At 40.9% G+C, this 19777-nt stretch overlaps 2 protein-coding genes across 8 annotated transcripts in view; one reads left to right on the top strand and one right to left on the bottom strand.

Moving 5' to 3' along the window:
• Positions 1–11709, top strand: part of sptan1 (spectrin alpha, non-erythrocytic 1) — a 36290-nt gene extending 24581 nt beyond the window's left edge. For 2 of the 7 annotated variants that reach the window (XM_079835977.1, XM_079835978.1), the window contains exons 30-56: positions 50–149; positions 288–485; positions 581–727; positions 836–939; positions 1026–1188; positions 1417–1431; positions 2885–3016; positions 3108–3245; positions 3414–3518; positions 3607–3815; positions 3916–4036; positions 4129–4250; positions 4428–4560; positions 4691–4789; positions 4902–5061; positions 5178–5254; positions 5426–5635; positions 5728–6024; positions 6384–6496; positions 6954–6971; positions 7299–7361; positions 8345–8399; positions 10165–10361; positions 10481–10534; positions 10624–10770; positions 10850–10997; positions 11098–11560. In XM_079835977.1, the coding sequence (XP_079692103.1) occupies positions 50–149; positions 288–485; positions 581–727; positions 836–939; positions 1026–1188; positions 1417–1431; positions 2885–3016; positions 3108–3245; positions 3414–3518; positions 3607–3815; positions 3916–4036; positions 4129–4250; positions 4428–4560; positions 4691–4789; positions 4902–5061; positions 5178–5254; positions 5426–5635; positions 5728–6024; positions 6384–6496; positions 6954–6971; positions 7299–7361; positions 8345–8399; positions 10165–10361; positions 10481–10534; positions 10624–10770; positions 10850–10997; positions 11098–11223 (3451 nt within the window). In that variant the 3' untranslated portion in view covers positions 11224–11560. Of the gene's footprint in view, positions 1–49; positions 150–287; positions 486–580; positions 728–835; positions 940–1025; positions 1189–1416; positions 1432–2884; positions 3017–3107; positions 3246–3413; positions 3519–3606; positions 3816–3915; positions 4037–4128; positions 4251–4427; positions 4561–4690; positions 4790–4901; positions 5062–5177; positions 5255–5425; positions 5636–5727; positions 6025–6383; positions 6504–6953; positions 6972–7298; positions 7362–8344; positions 8400–10164; positions 10362–10480; positions 10535–10623; positions 10771–10849; positions 10998–11097 lie in introns of all 7 variants that reach the window. The other 5 variants (XM_079835979.1, XM_079835980.1, XR_013817975.1 and 2 more) reach the window with 5 other exon arrangements.
• Positions 11554–19585, bottom strand: dync2i2 (dynein 2 intermediate chain 2). Its single transcript, XM_079835983.1, has 9 exons — positions 19239–19585; positions 18871–19146; positions 17470–17579; positions 17234–17391; positions 16006–16115; positions 15757–15924; positions 15267–15499; positions 15033–15190; positions 11554–11904 (listed from the first exon to the last, which is right to left on the bottom strand). The coding sequence occupies exons 1-9, from the start codon at positions 19314–19316 to the stop codon at positions 11666–11668; spliced, it is 1530 nt and encodes a 509-aa protein (XP_079692109.1). The 5' UTR covers positions 19317–19585; the 3' UTR covers positions 11554–11665.
• Positions 19586–19777: the final 192 nt, after the last annotated feature.

The following is a 19777-nucleotide window of genomic DNA, read 5'->3' as shown; positions in this document are numbered from 1 at the left end:
AAGTAGTAGTATAGAAGTCTCTAAACAAATCTGTGCTTCTTTCTTACAGAGATCTCATGTCCTGGATCAATGGCATCAGAGGGCTTGTGTCCTCTGACGAGCTGGCCAAAGACGTCACTGGAGCTGAAGCCTTGTTGGAGAGACATCAGGTACTGAATGCCACAAAATTTTGTCACAGTACTGTTTACTTTTAATAATACTATTTCATTGCTCATGGACTAAACAGGGTTTTGCAAAGGAAGCTGAGTTTTTTTTTATTTAAACACTCACACGTTCACATTTTGTAGGAACACCGCACTGAGATCGATGCACGTGCAGGCACCTTCCAGGCCTTTGAGCAATTTGGACAGCAGCTTCTTGCCCGTGGTCACTACGCCAGCCCGGAGATCCAGCAGAAGCTAGGGGCTCTTGACCAAGAGCGTGCTGACCTGGAGAAGGCCTGGGTTCAGCGCAGGATGATGCTGGACCAGTGTCTGGAGCTGCAGGTCAGCAAGGACCATGTTTACTTTTAACACGCAAAACTTTGACATCGGGAAATGTTACAGTCAAATAACATTATGTTTCTTTTTGTCTTCTGCAGCTATTCAACCGTGACTGCGAGCAGGCTGAGAACTGGATGGCAGCTCGCGAGGCCTTCTTGGCCAGCGATGACAAGGGAGACTCCCTGGACAGTGTGGAGGCCCTCATCAAGAAACACGAGGACTTTGACAAGGCTATCAATGTGCAGGTCAGCAAGCGCCTTGGTGACAATTGGTAGTCAATCTCAACATTATTTGATTTTGAACGTGGAGGGTTTTTTTTTGTGCTAATCGTTTCAATTTGTCCGTCTTTGCAGGAAGAGAAGATTGCAGCACTGCAGTCTTTTGCTGACCAGCTCATTAGTGCTGACCACTACGCTAAGCCTGAAATCTTCAATCGCCGCAATGAAGTCTTGGACAGGTCGGGCTCCTTCTGTTTTATACTGAATCCGTTGCATGTAAATATTTGTGGTTTTTGTGTGATTTAAATTTAATTCTGACGTCCAGGTGGCGTCGTCTCAAGGCTCAGATGATTGAGAAACGCTCTAAGCTGGGTGAGTCACAGACTCTGCAGCAGTTCAGCAGAGACGTAGATGAGATTGAAGCGTGGATCAGTGAGAAACTCCAGACTGCCACCGACGAGTCTTACAAGGACCCCACTAACATCCAGGTAACGTCACACTTCTGGCATCAGTCATTCATTTTTCAGACATGCTAAAGTTCTAAAGATGAATATCCCGCTTAAGTCTAACCGTGTAAATCTATTAATACCATAATAAATTCAAGTGCAAATTAAAATGTGTTTCTCTTGTTATCCCCGCCTCAACCAACCCCAAGTGTTTTACTATAAAGGAAATTAAACTGAACCTCTGTCTGTGTTCCCACTGTCTGTTTCTAGCTGTCCAAGCTGCTGGTAAGTGCAGTAGTGTACCCGAGCTAACTAACCCCAGTAGGGTCTCTCCACTTGTCCGTCGTCTTATTGTTTTGTCTGTAAATGTGTATTTGAGTTCCGTATGTCTATTATGTGTCTCGCTTTGTATAGCATCATCAGCTGTTTGTCATTGTTCCTTCCCGTGCCCCATCGCTGCAGCCTTTAATTTATAATTGCTGGGTGTGGCCTCCATTTTCTTGTTTATTTCATTTGAAGTTGGGATGTCTTGATTTAAATTCGTTCCACACTGAAAACCTGTGCTTCTCACAGAGTTGTGGATCTAAGAGCGAACTTTGACAAAACGTCAAGAAATGTCAAGAAATGTTTTGCTGTGTTTGGAATAGCATAGTAGAATACTTCATACTATTCATTATGTTACTTTCCACGTTTAAAGTTTAAATTGTAACTCTTAGTCATACAATCAAATAGTCTATGAATAAAAATGAAAGGTCAAGTTGAGCACATTATCCACAGTATCCCACTCAGGTCAAGGTCAAGTTGAGTGCATTATCCACAGTAGCCTATCCCACGTACCAAGTACTCTAATTTTACTGCACATTTTGATAAATGTAGTTAGTCATCCAAATATTACAAGCATAAAAATAATTTACATACTTCATCTAATATGCATGCTGCAAAAGTAGTATGTTATAGTATGGTAGGATGCTATTCCAAACATAGCCCCACACTGTTTTAACCCAGAAAGAGAAGCTGGAGAGGTGCTTTCAAACAATTAATTCTGCTTTGCTTTTTGTGGAATACTGTGTTAAAAATACAGAATCGGTTGCGCGTGTGCTACAGCCAGAATCCGTATGCAGTTACGGTACCAGCAGCCCCGCTTATTTTGAGTGTCTCTGCAAATGCTTTAGATGAGCTATTAAGGAAGTGCTTTTTTCGTTCTCTCCATCTTTCTGGGTGATATAAAATGTGGAATGATCTTAGACAAAACACCCCAACTCCTAGATTCTCCACAGAGTTTATTGTCTGCTGGATGGCGTCCAGTTCATTTTATTGAATGTTCCATCAGGCTTTGAATGTGTCATGTGTATAGAATGAGTTCCACGTTACGTGTTTGGTCCTTGTTTGATGGTTTGTAAATTCACAGTCACTTCACGTTATGTTTTTTTTTTTTTTTGTGTGTGTGTAATGTACACATTTTCATTTTGAAAAGTGTGCACTTTTGTGGTTACAGATAAGACATCACCTTTCACAGACAAAGGCATACACATAAAACGCACACATAAAAGTTACAGTAGGATTGAATATGCACTGCTTTCATGGATATTGAGTTTTCACACAGATGTTTATATCAGTGTCCTGTACACATCTACAGAGGTAGATACACAACCAGCTATTGCTTTTTTACACCTGCACTCTTGCACGACTTCACTGTGTGGCTCAGTTTAGCTGTATTTCGCTTTCTTGCCACTTTCAGAGCAAACACCAGAAGCACCAGGCTTTTGAGGCTGAGTTGCACGCTAATGCTGATCGTATCCGCGGGGTGATAGACACGGGCAATGCTCTCATCCAGAGAGGTGCTTGTGCTGGAAGTGAGGATGCTGTCAAGGTAACAGTTTCAGAAGCATTTCAGAAATAGGCAGCTGGTGAGTTATGGTCTGTGCTCATTTTGCTGTGGTCGTGCTCATATTTGCTCTCAGACTCGTCTTAACGCTCTGGATGAGCAGTGGCAGTTCCTCGTCAACAAATCTGCTGAGAAGAGTCAGAAACTAAAGGAGGCAAACAAGCAGCAGAACTTCAACACTGGCATCAAGGACTTTGACTTCTGGCTGTCTGAGGTATTTATGTGCGAATGAATAGCTACTTAGGATAGTTCTTGGTAGGTCTTCACTTAATTCCTGACTTAAATATAATATTTTCATCTAATAATATTATTATGTTATTATTATTTTATTATTCTAACTAAAATAATTCCACAAATTCTGACATTTTTCCTCTGCTCCTAGGTTGAGGCTCTTCTTGCCTCTGAGGATTATGGGAAAGATCTGGCCTCAGTCAACAATCTGCTTAAAAAGCACCAACTTTTGGAGGCTGACATCTCCGCTCATGAGGTAGCTCACTGACTATAACTCCAGACTCATCAGTTTATTTTCAGTTGGCACATTCTGATGGCTCATCTGTGTCTTTGTGCTCTTATAGGATCGTCTGAAGGATCTTAATGGCCAGGCCGACAGCCTGATGGGCAGCAATGCCTTCGACACTTCCCTAGTCAAGGACAAGCGTGATGCCGTTAACGGGCGCTTCGTCAAAATCAAGAGCATGGCTGCTGGGCGCCGTGCCAAGCTGAACGAGTCGCATCGTCTGCACCAGTTCTTCAGGGATCTGGACGATGAGGAATCTTGGATCAAGTATGGTTTACATCATTCTGAGTTGTCTAAAATTGATCACACACTAACCTTTTTTTCTTTTAAGGTTGTAAACAAGATCTAATTCATTCTCTTCCATTAGGGAAAAGAAGTTGTTGGTGAGCTCGGAGGACTACGGACGTGATTTGACAGGAGTACAGAATCTGAGGAAGAAGCACAAGAGGCTGGAGGCTGAGCTGGGAGCGCACGAGCCGGCCATTCAGGTCAGGAGGCACCGATTCATGGAAATGAAGTCTTGACAAAATTCAAGTTAATCATAATTCTGAATGCTAACAGTATTTTTGTGGCCTTGCAGTCTGTGTTGGAGACTGGGAAGAAGCTGTCTGACGACAACACCATAGGACAGGAGGAGATCCAGCAGAGGCTGGCCCAGTTTGTGGAGCACTGGAAGGAACTGAAAGATCTGGCTGCTGCTCGGTGAGAACTGTATTTTACTATATCTTTCTGAGCTATTTTTCTGTAATAACATTTTAAACAATAATACTGCTTTTGCTGCATTTTCAATTAAATAAATTCAGTTTCGTTAAAATCGTATCAACCCCCAAACATATTGCCTTGCACAGTAGTTTGAAAATTGTTGTTTGTTTTTTTTAGTGGGCAGAGGCTTGAGGAGTCGCTGGAATACCAGCAGTTTGTGGCGAATGTGGAAGAAGAGGAAGCCTGGATTAATGAGAAACTGAACCTGGTCGGAAGTGAGGATTACGGTGATACGCTGGCAGCCGTGCAGGTGTGAAAATCTATAGTATTCATCAGATGAACTTAATGAAAAATAAACCACATTTAGCTGATTATAGCTTGATCTTGGATCTTCTTTTTTTGTGTGTCAAAACTGTCTTAATTTGGCTCTTCGTTTCCAGGGCTTGCTGAAGAAACATGAAGCATTTGAAACTGATTTTACAGTGCACAGGGACCGAGTGAATGATGTGTGTTCCAATGGAGATGAACTCATCAAAAAGGTATAGTTCAACTATTACAAAGTCCATAAACTGTAAATCACAGACAGTTTCTTTGAGGTTTAATGTGAGTTGATAGCAATATTATTAATATCATATTGTTGATTTTGTGCAGGAGAACCACAATGTGGAGAACATCATGGCTAAAATGAAGGCCCTGCGTGGGAAGGTGTCAGAGCTTGAGAGAGCCGCAGCTCAGAGGAAAGCCAAGCTGGATGAGAACTCTGCCTTCCTGCAGTTCAACTGGAAAGCTGATGTGGTGGAGTCATGGATCGGTGAGCTAATGATATCTCATGCAAATGAGAGGAAACTTTAATTTAAAAGAAGGATTGGCAAGACAAACTGTTATTTTCTCTGTCATCTGTAATCCATTTGTGTCTGGCTTGATCAGGCGAGAAGGAAAACAGCCTGAAGACTGATGACTATGGTCGGGATCTCTCCTCGGTGCAGACTCTGCTCACCAAACAGGTGTGACATTGCATATGACAAACATACCTACACCGCATTCGTAAACCATATGCTAGATATAGTCCTTTAAAATGTCTCAGTTGTATATTTTTTTTGTGGTTACATGGCATTATACCTTCAGCACATCAAATCGTTTCAAGCTTAATCTGACTGTCTGTCTTCTACCCATAGGAAACCTTTGATGCAGGGCTTCAGGCTTTCCAGCAGGAGGGCATCACCAACATCACAGCCCTGAAAGACCAGCTGTTGGCAGCCAAGCACGTGCAGTCCAAGGCCATCGAAGCTCGTCATGCCACCCTGATGAAGCGCTGGAACCAGCTGCTGTCCAACTCAGCCGCCCGCAAGAAGAAGCTTTTGGAAGCCCAGGAGCACTTCAGAAAGGTGTGAAGAATGGCATTTTGCCTAAAGTGAGGAAATCAAATTCTGTTTTGTATGTCTGTAACTCCTGTTCTAATGTTCCCCACTCCATCCAGGTCGAGGATCTTTTCCTCACCTTTGCCAAGAAGGCCTCAGCCTTCAACAGCTGGTTTGAGAACGCTGAGGAAGATCTGACCGATCCCGTACGGTGTAACTCTCTGGAGGAGATCAGGGCCCTGCGGGACGCCCATGACGCCTTCCGCTCTTCACTCAGCTCTGCAGAGGCCGACTTCAGCCAACTGGCAGAACTTGATCGCCAGATCAAGAGTTACCAAGTGGTATCCAACCCATACACTTGGTTTACCATGGAGGCTCTAGAGGAGACCTGGAGGAACCTTCAGAAGATCATCAAGGTGATGATGGGATCCTGAGGCATAATTTAGTTCAATTATTTGTGTATATGAAGTAGACCAATATATATGAATTAATTGGATGACATTTGACTTTTGAGATGATTGCTGAAACATGATTGCTGTGCTTTTTGATGCTAATGACATTTTAATGTATGGTAACACTGGACAATAAGGTCTCATTTGTTAAAATGAGTTAATGCATCAGTAGCTAACATGAACCAATTTTGGCTGAAAAATTGCCCCCCAAAAGTCATTGTGTTAGATGAGAAAAGCATTGAATACACAACGTGTGGCTTTGTTTGGAACTATTTTCATGGGCGAAATTGATATAACTGATTACATTTGTCTTTGCTTTATAGGAGCGAGAGTTGGAGCTACAGAAGGAGCAGAGGAGACAGGAAGAGAACGATAAACTCAGACAAGAGTTTGCCCAACATGCCAATGCCTTCCACCAATGGCTGCAAGAGACCAGGTACAGGGTACCAGCATACACTACTTAGAGTGTTGTGTTCTTTCATCATAGTTGAGTGGCATGCAACACATTTGATTCCACTGCATGACATCACACACATCTGTTTGAATTTAAAAAGCTTTCCCGATCGCCATGTAACTTTCTTAGACGGCCATTTTCATTCGTTTCACCTGTTTTTATAGTCTGAAGTCATTGCCTGCTTTGCCATGTTGTCTGTTTGGGTGAAGCTCTTAGTATGGTCACACAATGTAAAGCAACCTGGGCTTGATATGCTACAGCAGTGCTTTGCACTGGTCACATGAGCTTTCATGTGAGTGTTGAGTAGTGGCATTAATGTCACCGCTCAATGTTTTAACTGTTTCTTTCTCTCTCCCTCCCTCCCTTATTTGTCTTACTTTCCCCATTCCTTTGACCTACTCGCTGCTATCCTGATGCTTGGGATCATTTCTCTGATCAGGACATACCTTCTGGATGGGTTAATATCAATTTTTTTATATTTTACGAAAGTATGTTCGTGTGTGAGTGTGTATGAATTGTTTTACATGTCAGCCAATGGATGTCTAGGGACTGTCATGATGGAAACAGACATTTGGTATAAAATGAAGCAGGTCAGGTCAGAATAGACCAATAATTTGGTTCGAAATAATGCAGGGTGTCATCAAGAAGAATCTTACTTTACATATATTTTGCATATTTTACCATATGTTTTGACTCTATATTTCCAGATGTATTCCCTTCTGTTTTTTCACACTCTTTTTTTTCCATTCCCTCTTCATCTCCCAACTCCCCCGTCTCTGAATAGCATAGCCTATCGGAGGGTAATCCGTGTCTATCAGTATGAAGTCGATGATGATCTTTCTGGAAGGTCTTCTCCCTTTTTTCCTCCTCTGATTGGCCTCTTACCCCTCACCCCACACCATTTTGGGTTTTCTTCTCCTCATGCACTCGAGTCTGATCCCCACTGTAAAGGCTCTGTGTTTGTTCAATCCCTTTTACTAACATTCACTGCGATGAGGCTTTTTTTGAGATGAACCCTTCCAGCTTCTTAATCCAACAAGCCTGGCTACATTCGGCACCAGTGTTGAGGAGTGTGAACACTTCATCTCATTCTTTAACCTTTTTTTTTCTTTTCATGTTTCAGTTGTTTACGTTTTTTTCCCCCTTCATTTCGAGGAAAATGTTCATGCACCAGAATCAGGGTGGAAACTGCAATGTGATTTCCATGATTGAAAACTACTTTTAGACATTTTCAATATCCTGATCTGAATTTGAACAGCTGTGCATTAACATTTTTTTTGGACTCTCACATTTATAATATGGCTAGTCGAGTAACTCTGACTCTTTGATTTTGCACATTTTGCAAGATCTGTACTTTTACAAATATAGCAGTTTCTAACCCTGTTGACAGCAGCCCTAATCAAGCATGGTCTCTGGATTACCATGGATATAAGTTGGCTTCCTTAGCATGACTTTGGTTATTGTAGTTGCATTCTGGGGTGGCTTATAGTTTGTACTCATATCTACTACAAAACAATTGGTAAGTCCTATTGCCATGTGTAAGAAATTCAAAAAGATCTAGGTTGCAGCTCTAGAAGGAATGACAGAGGGTGTGCAAACCCATTTAAACAATATAACTCATAGTCATAAAAATAGACCATTTGAACTCTGGAAATGATTGTTAAATGATAGTTAACGTAATAACTGAGCTAGTGTAGTGAGAGCCGCCGTGGTTGAAGCCGCTCTTGTATGGTGTAGACTGGCATGTAGAGTGAGTGAGATGTTTTTGGGTGGATGTGTCATGTGTTCTCGGACTCCTGCTGCTGGTTTCATCGCTTTGTGTGTGGGCAGGTCCTGCATGGTGGAAGAATCCGGAACTCTAGAGTCGCAGCTCGAGGCCACTAAGGTGAGTTTGGGATCAGTGAATGGATAATTGGTGAAGCTGATCAATTGGTCGGTAAGATTTCTTTCAGTGTTTCGTGCTCACCAAGCCTTCATTTATTAGATCAAAAACTAATATATTGAAACATTATTACAATTGAAAATAACCGTGTGATGGCAATGCTGAATTTTCGCCAGTCTTCAGTCACATGATTCTTTATCAATATGCTGATTTGGTGCTCAAGAAACATCTCTTCTCATCAGTTAAAAACTGCTTAATATTTTTGGAAACTGATACATTTTTTACATGTCTTTACTGGCTGTTTTGATCAATTCATTGCATCCTTACTGAATAAAAGTAGTATTTTTTGAAAATCTTGCTGACACCAATTTTTTGGAACAGTAGGGTGTATTATAGTAAATACAAGAAAAAGTTTTGTTTTATTGTGTATACCAGCCTTGGTCATGCAAAAAAAAAAAAAATTGATAAAAAAAGTTTTGGAAATTTCCAGAGTGAATGAAACAAAAAATGTTTAGCTCTAAATGATTTCATCTGCAATACCTTTCTTTTTGACAGTGCAGTCTTCGATAAAATTGTTTGTTAAAACAAAAAATGTGTACAATTCAATATTCAGGGTTTCAACAATACTGGAAAAATATCTATAGTTTTGGTCACACTTTAAATCAGGGTCCATTTCTCACTATTAACTACAACTTTTCCCTCAAACGTATGCTTATTAATAGTTATTAAAGGAACACTTTTAGATATAGTGCTTATTAAACTTCTTTCCTACATTTAGATATGTGGGCAAATGCATTTTTGTCTAGCACTTTTGTTTAGTTTGACAGGGTCGCCGCTAGCTTAGCTTAGCATAATGAATAGAATCCTATGTTGCCAGCTAGCATGTCCCGAGGAAAAGTGATCAACCCCCCCTGCCAAACTAAAACAATGCATGCACTGAGACAAAAATGCATTTGCCCACATATCTAAATGTAGGAAAGATGTTGAATAAGCCCTATTTCTAAAACCGGTGGAGTGTTCCTTTAAGGTAGTTGTCATGCAGTATAAGGCATTAATATGTGATTAATATCTTTTTTCAGTAACGAGTAATCAAGACTGTTTCTCCCGTTACAACGCCGTTGGCGTTACTGAGAATAAAATGTGGCGTTACTATAATTGTCTCACATTGTCCCACAGCAACATTACAATAGTGTACATTAATGTGCAATGTTTTATAATAATAATTTATTCTATTTAGTGTCCAATTCATTCATTTAACATAGTTAATATTGGGGGCATCCAAGTTATTTGACATTTGAACATTTATTTAAAAAAAATTACAGTACTTACTTTCCTTGGTAATTAGTTACTTTTATAATGATGTAACTCAGTTACTATTTGTAAGAAGTAACTAGTAACTATAATTAATAAAAAAAATTTAAGTAACGTGCCTAACACTGTTTATAAGTATTAATAAACGGTCAATATCCTAGTAATATGCATGCTAATAAACAACTAGTTAATTGTGAGAATTGGACCCTAAACTAAAGTGTTTCTTCAGCTAGAAATTACTCTGTGTCCTGTTTATATAAAATGGTTTCCAAATAGCACTTATCCATTCATCACAAAATAAAATAAATGGAAAATCATGGAAATTAATTTTCCATAAAATGTGTGAACATTTCACTGCAGTAAAGAGGACAGTAAAACGCTTGCATAAGCCTCAAAATGGACACCCTGGACTGTAAGTTCTGTTCTCAATGTCTTTTCCTTTTGGCTTTCTCTGCAGCGTAAGCACCAGGAGATTCGTGCCATGCGCAGTCAGCTGAAGAAGATTGAGGATCTGGGGGCAGCCATGGAGGAGGCGCTGATCCTGGACAACAAATACACAGAACACAGCACTGTGGGTCTGGCCCAACAGTGGGACCAACTCGACCAGCTGGGCATGAGGATGCAACACAACCTGGAACAACAGATCCAAGCCAGGTGACGCCTCCGAAACCAATCTACGATTAGATCTTCTGTAGATCAGATACCAGTGAAATTAACTTGATTAGTTCCGAGTCAAATGACCTTGACTGATTGTTCTCGCAATTCTGTTCTAGAAACACTACGGGAGTAACAGAGGAGGCCCTGAAGGAGTTCAGCATGATGTTCAAGTCAGTTTTCCACTTTAATAAAAACATTACAATGCTAAACTTAAGTGCTCTTGAAAATGTAATGCTTTGTTTTTGTGTTTTTTTCTCAGGCACTTCGACAAAGAAAAATCTGGACGTCTAAACCATCAGGAGTTCAAGTCTTGCCTGCGGTCTCTGGGCTACGACCTGCCCATGGTTGAAGAAGGAGAACCAGACCCGGAGTTTGAGTCCATCCTGGACATAGTGGATCCAAACAGGCGAGAAACCTCTTCTACGGATGTGCTAAATATTGTTCCCGTTCTGTTGGTGAGCTTACATCAATTTTGTTTTATTCAGGGATGGAAACGTGTCCTTGCAGGAGTACATGGCCTTCATGATCAGCCGAGAAACCGAGAATGTGAAGTCGAGCGAGGAGATCGAGAGCGCTTTCCGTGCTCTCAGCGCCGAGAACAAACCTTACGTCACCAAGGAAGAACTCTACCAGGTACACAAACCCATGCGATTTACAACTAGTATCACAATTTTGGCCTCGGCTTCATGTTTGGTGTTGGAAAGATGAACTTAATGACCGTCTGTGTTTGCAGAACCTGACAAAGGAACAGGCAGACTACTGCATTTCCCATATGAAGCCCTACCTGGACAGCAAGGGCCGCGAGATCCCGTCAGCTTTCGACTTTGTGGAATTCACCCGCTCGCTCTTCGTCAACTGATCCCCCGCCCCCCTCCCGCCTGCCAGTGACCAATCGGGATGCGTTTTCCCCTTCACAATAACACAAGGCCAAACTGCATGGATCTGAAATGAAAAATTCTCTATAGCATCCAGTATAGCAAAATCTGTATCTTGCTATCACTCTTAACCCTGCGTATTTATCTGACACTTCCTCATGCTTCACTGACTATAGTGTAGTGGATCTGTCTGCATTTTATTGTGATTGTTTTAGCTGTTAAGTGCTTTGCTTTGTTTAACAAACCTATAGAGAGGATATGCTGTAACATCACCCAGAAGACTGCAGTGTGCTTAAATAAACGCTACTGGTTATAACTGGAAAGTGTTGTTGATGTGTTTTTATTTGGAGTAGAAGCATAAATACAGTTTTTACATTATATGCATATATACAAGTTACACGTTTTAAGAAAAATTCTTGAATGGTCTCAGTCTGTCACCTCACTGGCCAGCTGTTCCAGTATTGCCGTCTCCTTTGCACCTTGTTCCGTTAACTCCGCACTGAGCTGCCAGATGTTGACGCTACCATCTGCATTGCCCACTGCCATCAGATTTGTGTGTTTGGGGTTAAACTCCAGGCAATAAGCTGGCTGACCTCCTGTGTTCTGATCTATTGTGGCGGTTGGCCTTAAAGACCTTCTACCCAAATCAAACATTTGGACCAAACCTGCCAGAGTTCAAATTAAATTTGAAATTATTAAAAATGTTATATAAATAAAAACAAGAGAGCATGCTTTTATTTATTTCTATATACACTATATTGCCAAAAATTAGGACACCTGCCTTTACATGCACATAAGATTTAATGACATCCCATACTTAATCCGTAGGGTTTAATATGGAGTTGGTCCACCCTTTGCAGCTATAACGGCTTCAACCGTTCGAGGATGGCTTTCCACAAGGTTTAGGAGTGTGTTTATGGACATTTTTGACCATTCTTCTAGAAGCGCATTTGTGAGGTCAGACACTGATGTTGGACGAGAAGGCCAGGCTCACAGTCTCCACTCTAATTCATCCCAAAGGTGTTCTATCGGGTTGAGGTCAGGACTCAAGTTCCTCCACACCGAATTCGCTCATCCATGTCTTTATGGACCTTGCTTTGTACACTGGTGCGCAGTCATGTTGGAACAGGAAGGGGCCATCCACAAACTGTTCCCACAAAGTTGGGAGCGTGAAATTGTCCAAAATATCTTGGTATGCTGAAGCATTAAGAGTTCCTTTCACTGGAACTAAGGGGCCAAGCCCAACCCCTGAAAACAACCCCACACCATAATCCCCCTCCACCAAACTTTACACTTGGCACAATGCAGTCAGGCGAGTTCCGTTCTCCTGGCAAACTCCAAACCCAGACTCGTCCATCGGATTGTCAGACAGAAAAGCGTGATTTGTCACTCCAGAGAAAACATCTCCACTGTCCAGTGACGGCGTGCTTTACACCACTGCATCTGACGCTTTGCATTGCACTTGGTGATGTAAGGTTTGGATGCATGGAAAAAAATATTGATTTCTCGATTTTAATCGATTATCACTTTTACAAAAAACGGCTGAGTGATCTCACGCCACAGCGCCAAAACGGTATTTATGTTTTTGAATTTCGTAAAAAAAATAGACTCATCGATTCTTGGGATTTAAGAATCATTTAGTCTATTTTTTTTACGAAATTCAAAAACATAAATACCGTTTTGCCGCTGTGGCGTGAGATCACTCTGAGATCACTCAGCTCAAGAGAAGCAGCAGCGCGGAGAAAACATGAACGGATCTTCTCTTCTGCCTTAATACCAGTAACAGCGCAAAATAAACACGAATGAGCTTCTGAAAGTGTGTTAAAAGATACAGGACAACTTACCGAAATCCGTATCATGTCACATAGAATCGCTCAATCAGTGTTTCAACCGCAGAAAGACGCAAGTAAAACGGCTTGTAAACAATGTCACGAAACGTCACAGTTACCTCAGAAAAACCATATTCAGTGTCCATAAACTCGTTAGTCAGCTAGAAAAATTAACTCTAGAGAGGAGCATTTTGCTAAATATATGCACCACATTACATAGGATATTCATTGTCAATGTTCTTCAATATTTAATAAATCTGGCAAGTTTTTATGACAGCCACCCTTTAAATGTTTATATTTCAAAAAAACTAATTGGAGTAGAATTATGATTATGTAATTGTAAAGTTAATATTATAACTATTTTTATATATTTAAAAAAAACAATTTAGTGTCATTTAAGTGTTTGTATACAAATCAGTTCATTTTTACCTTCAATATTAGTAGGCTAATGTAGTATCAACTGACTCCCATAGTTTACAACATTAGTTCAGACATTAATTTTCCTTGAGAAAATTTTCCATGTATTATACTTGATACATATCCAAAATTCGGCCGATAGTGGAACCTCGGATTCAGGAGGAACAGTGTGGTTTTCGTCCCGGTCGTGGAACACTGGACCAGCTCTATACCCTTTCCAGGGTGCTGGGGGGTTCATGGGAGTTTGCCCAACCAGTCCACATGTGTTTTGTGGATTTGGAGAAGGCATTCGACTGTGTTCCCCGTGGCATTCTGTGGAGGGTGCTCTGTGAGTATGGGGTCGGCGGCCCCCTGCTTAGGGCTGTTCAGTCCCTGTACAACCAGAGCAGGAGCTTGGTCCGCATTGCCGGCAGTAAGTCAGACTTGTTCCCGGTGCATGTTGGACTCCGGCAGGGCTGCCCTTTGTCACCGGTTCTGTTCATAATTTTTATGGACAGAATTTCTAGGCGCAGCCAAGGGCCGGAGAGTGTCCGGTTTGGGGACCACACGATTTCGTCACTGCTTTTTGCGGATGATGTTGTCGTGTTGGCTTCCTCGAGCCAGGACCTTCAGCGTGCACTGGGACGGTTTGCGGCCGAGTGTGAAGCGGCTGGGATGAGAATCAGCACCTCCAAGTCCGAGGCCATGGTTCTCAGTCGGAAAAGGGTGGCTTGCCTGCTTCAGGTGGGTGGAGAGTTCCTGCCTCAAGTGGAGGAGTTCAGGTATCTTGGGGTCTTGTTCACGAGTGAGGGAAGGATGGAATGGGAGATTGACAGACGGATCGGTGCAGCTTCTGCAGTAATGCGGTCGATGTACCGGTCTTTCGTGGTAAAGAAGGAGCTGAGCTGCAAGGCAAAGCTCTCGATTTACCGGTCAATCTACGTTCCTACTCTCACCTATGGTCATGAGCTGTGGCCCTCCCTTAGAGATAGGGTGAGAAGCTCGGTCACTCGGGAGGAACTCGGAGTAGAGCCGCTGCTCCTCCACATCGAGAGGAGCCAGCTGAGGTGGCTCGGGCATCTATTTCGGATGCCTCCTGGACGCCTTCCCAGGGAGGTGTTCCAGGCACGTCCCACCGGGAGGAGGCCCCGGGGAAGACCTAGGACACGCTGGAGGGACTATGTCTCCCGGCTGGCCTGGGAACGCCTCGGGGTTCCCCCGGAAGAGCTGGAGGAAGTGGCTAGAGAGAGGGAAGTTTGGGCGTCTCTGCTTAGACTGCTGCCCCCGCGACCCGGCCCCGGATAAGCGGAAGATGATGGATGGATGGATGGACATATCCAAAATAATCGATATTGAATTGAATCGAAATCGAATCGAATTGTGAAATTTGTGTCCATACCCAGCCCTAATGGAAACCCATTCCATGAAGCTCTCTACGCACTGTTCTTGAGCTAATCTGAAGGCCACACAAAGTTTGGAGGTCTGTAGCTATTGAATTCAATGATTTGGAGGGGTGTCCCAATACTTTTGGCACTGTAGTATATATAAGTAAATTACAAACATCTCACCTTGCCCTGTGACTGCAGCAAAGACTAGAGGGCGTGTAGGTGACCACCTCACCCAAAACACATATGAATCGGACACCCGTAGAGACAGCAGGGGACGGGGCTGGAGCACACTGTGCAGATGAGCTAAACCATCTGTCCCAACGCTTACAAACAGATTCCTACAGTCAGAGACACCAAGAGATGTTACAAATACTGCCAAAGTAGAATAAACGGTAGGAAAATAGCACAGCTCACCTGTGGAAGGGTGAGAAGTGGACCGAGTGTATAGGGCCCCCTCGTGGTGTGAAAGAGAATTGCATCGGGGCACGCAGAGTCACGCTCTCACCATCAGGGGGCACTGCTGCTACCGTCTCACTGCTGAAGGAGCATTTGAGCACAAGGCCTCCTTCTGAGCCCACCAAGAATGTGTCCAGGTCCCATGGGGAAAGTGCAACAGAGGTTACTCCTATAGTGGTGCTTCCTCGGGTCTTCAGGGAGAGAAAAAAAAGTATTGTATTAGGTTGAATATGTCGAAATCACATTTCATCCTAAAAAAATCCATTCTTTTTTTTAAATCTGCATGAACATCAGCATCTGATTTAGCTAGGATCAGATGAGATGTATCTAAACCGAATTACATTAATTTGTGTAAAAATCATGTGATGCATTAGGGTATAGGTTCCATCATATTATCTCCACAAGTAATAATTTTACTGAATCAGTTTGACCATATTATGACACCCACCTTGCTTGCTGCTCCAGACTGAGGCATTTGATGTGGGACAAGGGCATACCCAGAATTCAAGGTGAGTTTGGCTTCGGCTCCATCAATAGTCCACAACAGAACTCTTCCTCCTGAACCGGCACTCAGTACAACAAACTCCCCTCTGCGAGCTCCTGGGACCCAGTTTAGCTGTTTACACACAGACAAACTGTGCATTTATATATCATTAAATGCGTGTTCATCATGCCTCAATCATAAACGCTTATATACCTGATAAACTGGTTCACGGTGGGTATCTGCTGACATTCCTGTCTGAGCCAAAATGAGGTCCTGTGAGCGGCTGGTGTCCCAGACCACCACCTCACCACTGTACAGCCCCCCTAATATGCCACAATAAAGAGGAATGGAAATTATCTTGATGAAATGAGCCATAGAAAGGTATTTGTCCCTAATAACTGAGGGAGTGGCTTTCCGTTTTAACACTTAGAAATATTATTGGCAAATACTGCCGTGAAAATACTCGGGAGAATAGCACTTGCACAAATTGGATTTTTTGAGATGGTTGATTTTCAGACGTATTTATTGATAAATGTTTGGTGGCTCTTTTCAGGATGCTTTAGAAATATATTCGGCATAAAAACATTAAGTCTATTTAGATTTTTGGCATTGTTGCATTATTTTCATGACAAATAAGCAAATTTTTTGCAGAAATTCTATTTATATTTCAAATAAAACATACAGTGCTTTTTTATAGAACCAAGATAACCAAGGCTGCGTTTATTTAATTAAAATACAGGAAAAAAATGTAATATTGTGAAATATTTTATACATTTTCAAATAACTATTTTCTATTGTAATATATTTTAAATGTAATTTATTCCTGCGATGACAAAGCTGAATTTTCAGCACAATTACTCGTCTTCAGTGTCACATGACACTTCAGAAATCAGTCTAATATTCTGATTTTATGCCCAATCCTTTTTATTTTTTTATCAATTATTGCTTCAATGCTTCATATTTTTGTGGAAACTTATTTTTCAGGATTCTTTGATGAATAGAAAGTTCAAAAGACCAGCATTTATTTGAAGAAAAAAATGTGTAACTATAAAATCCTTTACAGTACTTTTGATCAATTAAATGCATCCTTGCTACATAAATATATATATATATATATATATATTTTTTTTAATTATTATTTTTTTTTTTAAGAAACCAATAACCTTTGAACATTAGTGTATATCTATCTATGTAATACATTTAATAGTGCTACTTTTATACTGTATCCCAGACAGGAATTGTATTTCTGTATCATTTAACTAACATGACATGATAAATATATTTTCACAATGCCAAAAATGTTCCTTCAATTTAGGCTTCAATGTCTTTATGCAAAATACTTCACATTTTATGTTTTTATATTGTCCATTTTGAGGTGAAATATAAACCTATACATGTATGTGTGAGAGAGAAACAAATATTTTTAAATGCGTGTCCATACCAGCAAATACAGATGGCCTCACAGGATGGAAGCACAAACACATGATGGGAGTGGCCACATCAATGATCACATCTGGCCGCATTGGGTTCAGGTTCTGCCGGTCCAGGTTCCACGTGCACACATAAGCCTTCTCATTGCTCCAATCACCATCATCCACACTAACCGCAGAAATACACCATTAAAACTGTTTTTATTAACACTGCAACACTGTGTTTGTATGGGGGAAAGACTGTTACCGGCCAAACCCACAGGCTATGACCGAGCCAGTGCAGTTCCAGGACACACTGGTCACTTGCAGACCCCTTTCCTGAGCATCAACATGCTGAAGGCGGTACATGCAGGACACCTGTGCAAGAAATCACCAGGAAGACATAAACTCTAATATAATTAAATCCATTATTAATACTATTTACTATGAAAGATTGTCTCCAAAAAAAGTAATTGTGAATTTTTATCTCATATTTTTTTTCTCGCAGTTCTGATCTTACTTTTAAGAATTGCGAGTTATAAACTCGGAACTGTGAGAATTTTATTTTTTTATTTGGAATTGCGAGAAAAAAAAGTCAGAATTGTGAGGTAATTTAAAAAGGTAATTCTTACTTTTTTTTATCTTGCAATTGTGAGTTTATATTATTGCAACTTTTTTCTTACAATTCAGACTTTACGACTCGTAGTAGCAGACTTTTCCCCCCAGAATTAGGAGATGAAAACTTTTTTATTGCAAGAAGAATATCAGAATTGTGAGATATAATTTGAAAAAGGTAATTGCAATTCACAATTCTTACTTTTTTTCTCAGAACTGCAAGTTCATATCTCTTATATCTATAGTTCTGACTTTATAACTAGCAATTGCGCGTTTATATCTTGCAAATCTGACTTTATAACTCGCAATTGCAAGTTTATGCCTCACAATTAAGACTTTTTTCTCAAAATTGTGAGATAAAAACTTGGAATTGCAAGAAAAAAATTGTTTGTTAGATAATAATTCAACAAAAAAAATTTTTTTTATATTACAATTCTTTTTTCTCACAATTGCGGTTCTATTTTGGGAAATTCTGACTATAAATCTCGTAATTGTGAGGAAAAAGTCACAATTACGAGATCATATCTCAGGTCTGATTTTATAACTTGCCATAGTGAGTTTTTATCACACAATTTATAACTCGCAATTGCGCGTTTGTATCTATTCAGATTTTCTTTTCAGAATTGCACATTTAGATCTCATAAGTCAGACTTTTTTTCCTCATAATTGTGAGATAAAAACTTGGAATTGCAAGGGGAAAAAGTCAGAATTGCGAGATATAATCTAACATGGAAATAGCTAATTTTTGTCTCAATATTTGTACTTTTTTTTTCTCAGAATTGCGAGTTTATATCTTGCAATAAGGACTTTTTGTGAATAGTAAATAGTAACAATTCTGATTTTTTTCTCGCAAATACGAGTTTATATCTCAGTTCTGACTTTATAACAAGCAATTGCAAGTTTATATCTCACAATTTAAACTTTTTTCTCAGAAGTGTGGGATGTAAACTCCGAATTGCGAGTGGGGAGGAGGAGAGGCGGGGTGATTCTGTGGTGTAAACAAGCTTCCATAATTTACTAGTCTATTAATAATAATCCATTATTGATACAATACTAATTCTGGATTCAAGGCTCTCATCGACTCATTCTGGTCCTCCCAGTTGACCTCGAAGCCATCAAAAGCGTGACTCTTGGAGTTTTTCACCAGTTCTCTGATAACCATATCTTCAACTCGACGCAAAAAGTCCACCAAACCAGGAAAGTCAGAAATGTCTCGATCTAGGGAGAGTGTTTCGCTGATCTGGTCTTGTGTCTGGGTGCTGTTTTCCAGCACATATTTGGCCTGTGTTTCAACCTCTGCTGTGTGGACTGGAAGAGTTTGACAGCCTCTCTGGTCAGGAATAAAACAAACACGATACATCACACAAGCGCATAGTTATTCACTGCGGTTTTTTTAGAAGGTAAGCAAACATGTTAACTTACTGATTCTTGTGTTTGCTGATGTGACTTTCTCCATGTCGATTCAGCACCAATTAAGTCAAGCGTTTCATCCGTAAACATGGTCAAACTTTGCCAGCAAACTAGAACACAAAATGCGTGGTCCCAATAAGACGTTCGTTAGCTGGGAGCTACGGTAGCGATTATTTTTCACAAAGCAATTTTTTCCATCATACTGAAGGATATTTTTATGTTCGACGAATCTAAATCTGCTTCTATGATGGGGGGAAACAACAGCATTGCTAATTTTGCACGATATTTTATTGTATTTGGCCACTGTGCAGCGAAGTTCGTTCCCTCATGATTATCCTGGATGTGACATCCGTGACCGCGCTGCCATAGATACCGAGAGCCAATCAATGACGGGCTGTGCAGCGAACGTCACCGGTGTTAGCTTCTGATTGGTCAACCTATTTTCCGCACTTTCATTTTGATATTATAAAAGGGCCTTTGTACTCGGTCATTCGTACAACTCGGTGCCTTTTAGGCGTTGAAATTTTAAAAGAAAGAAACCTAGTTGTTTA

This window comes from Gobio gobio (genome assembly GCF_949357685.1).
Source record: "Gobio gobio genome assembly, chromosome: 14".
NCBI lineage: Eukaryota > Metazoa > Chordata > Actinopteri > Cypriniformes > Gobionidae > Gobio > Gobio gobio.
This window is presented reverse-complemented; position numbering and strand designations above follow the sequence as displayed.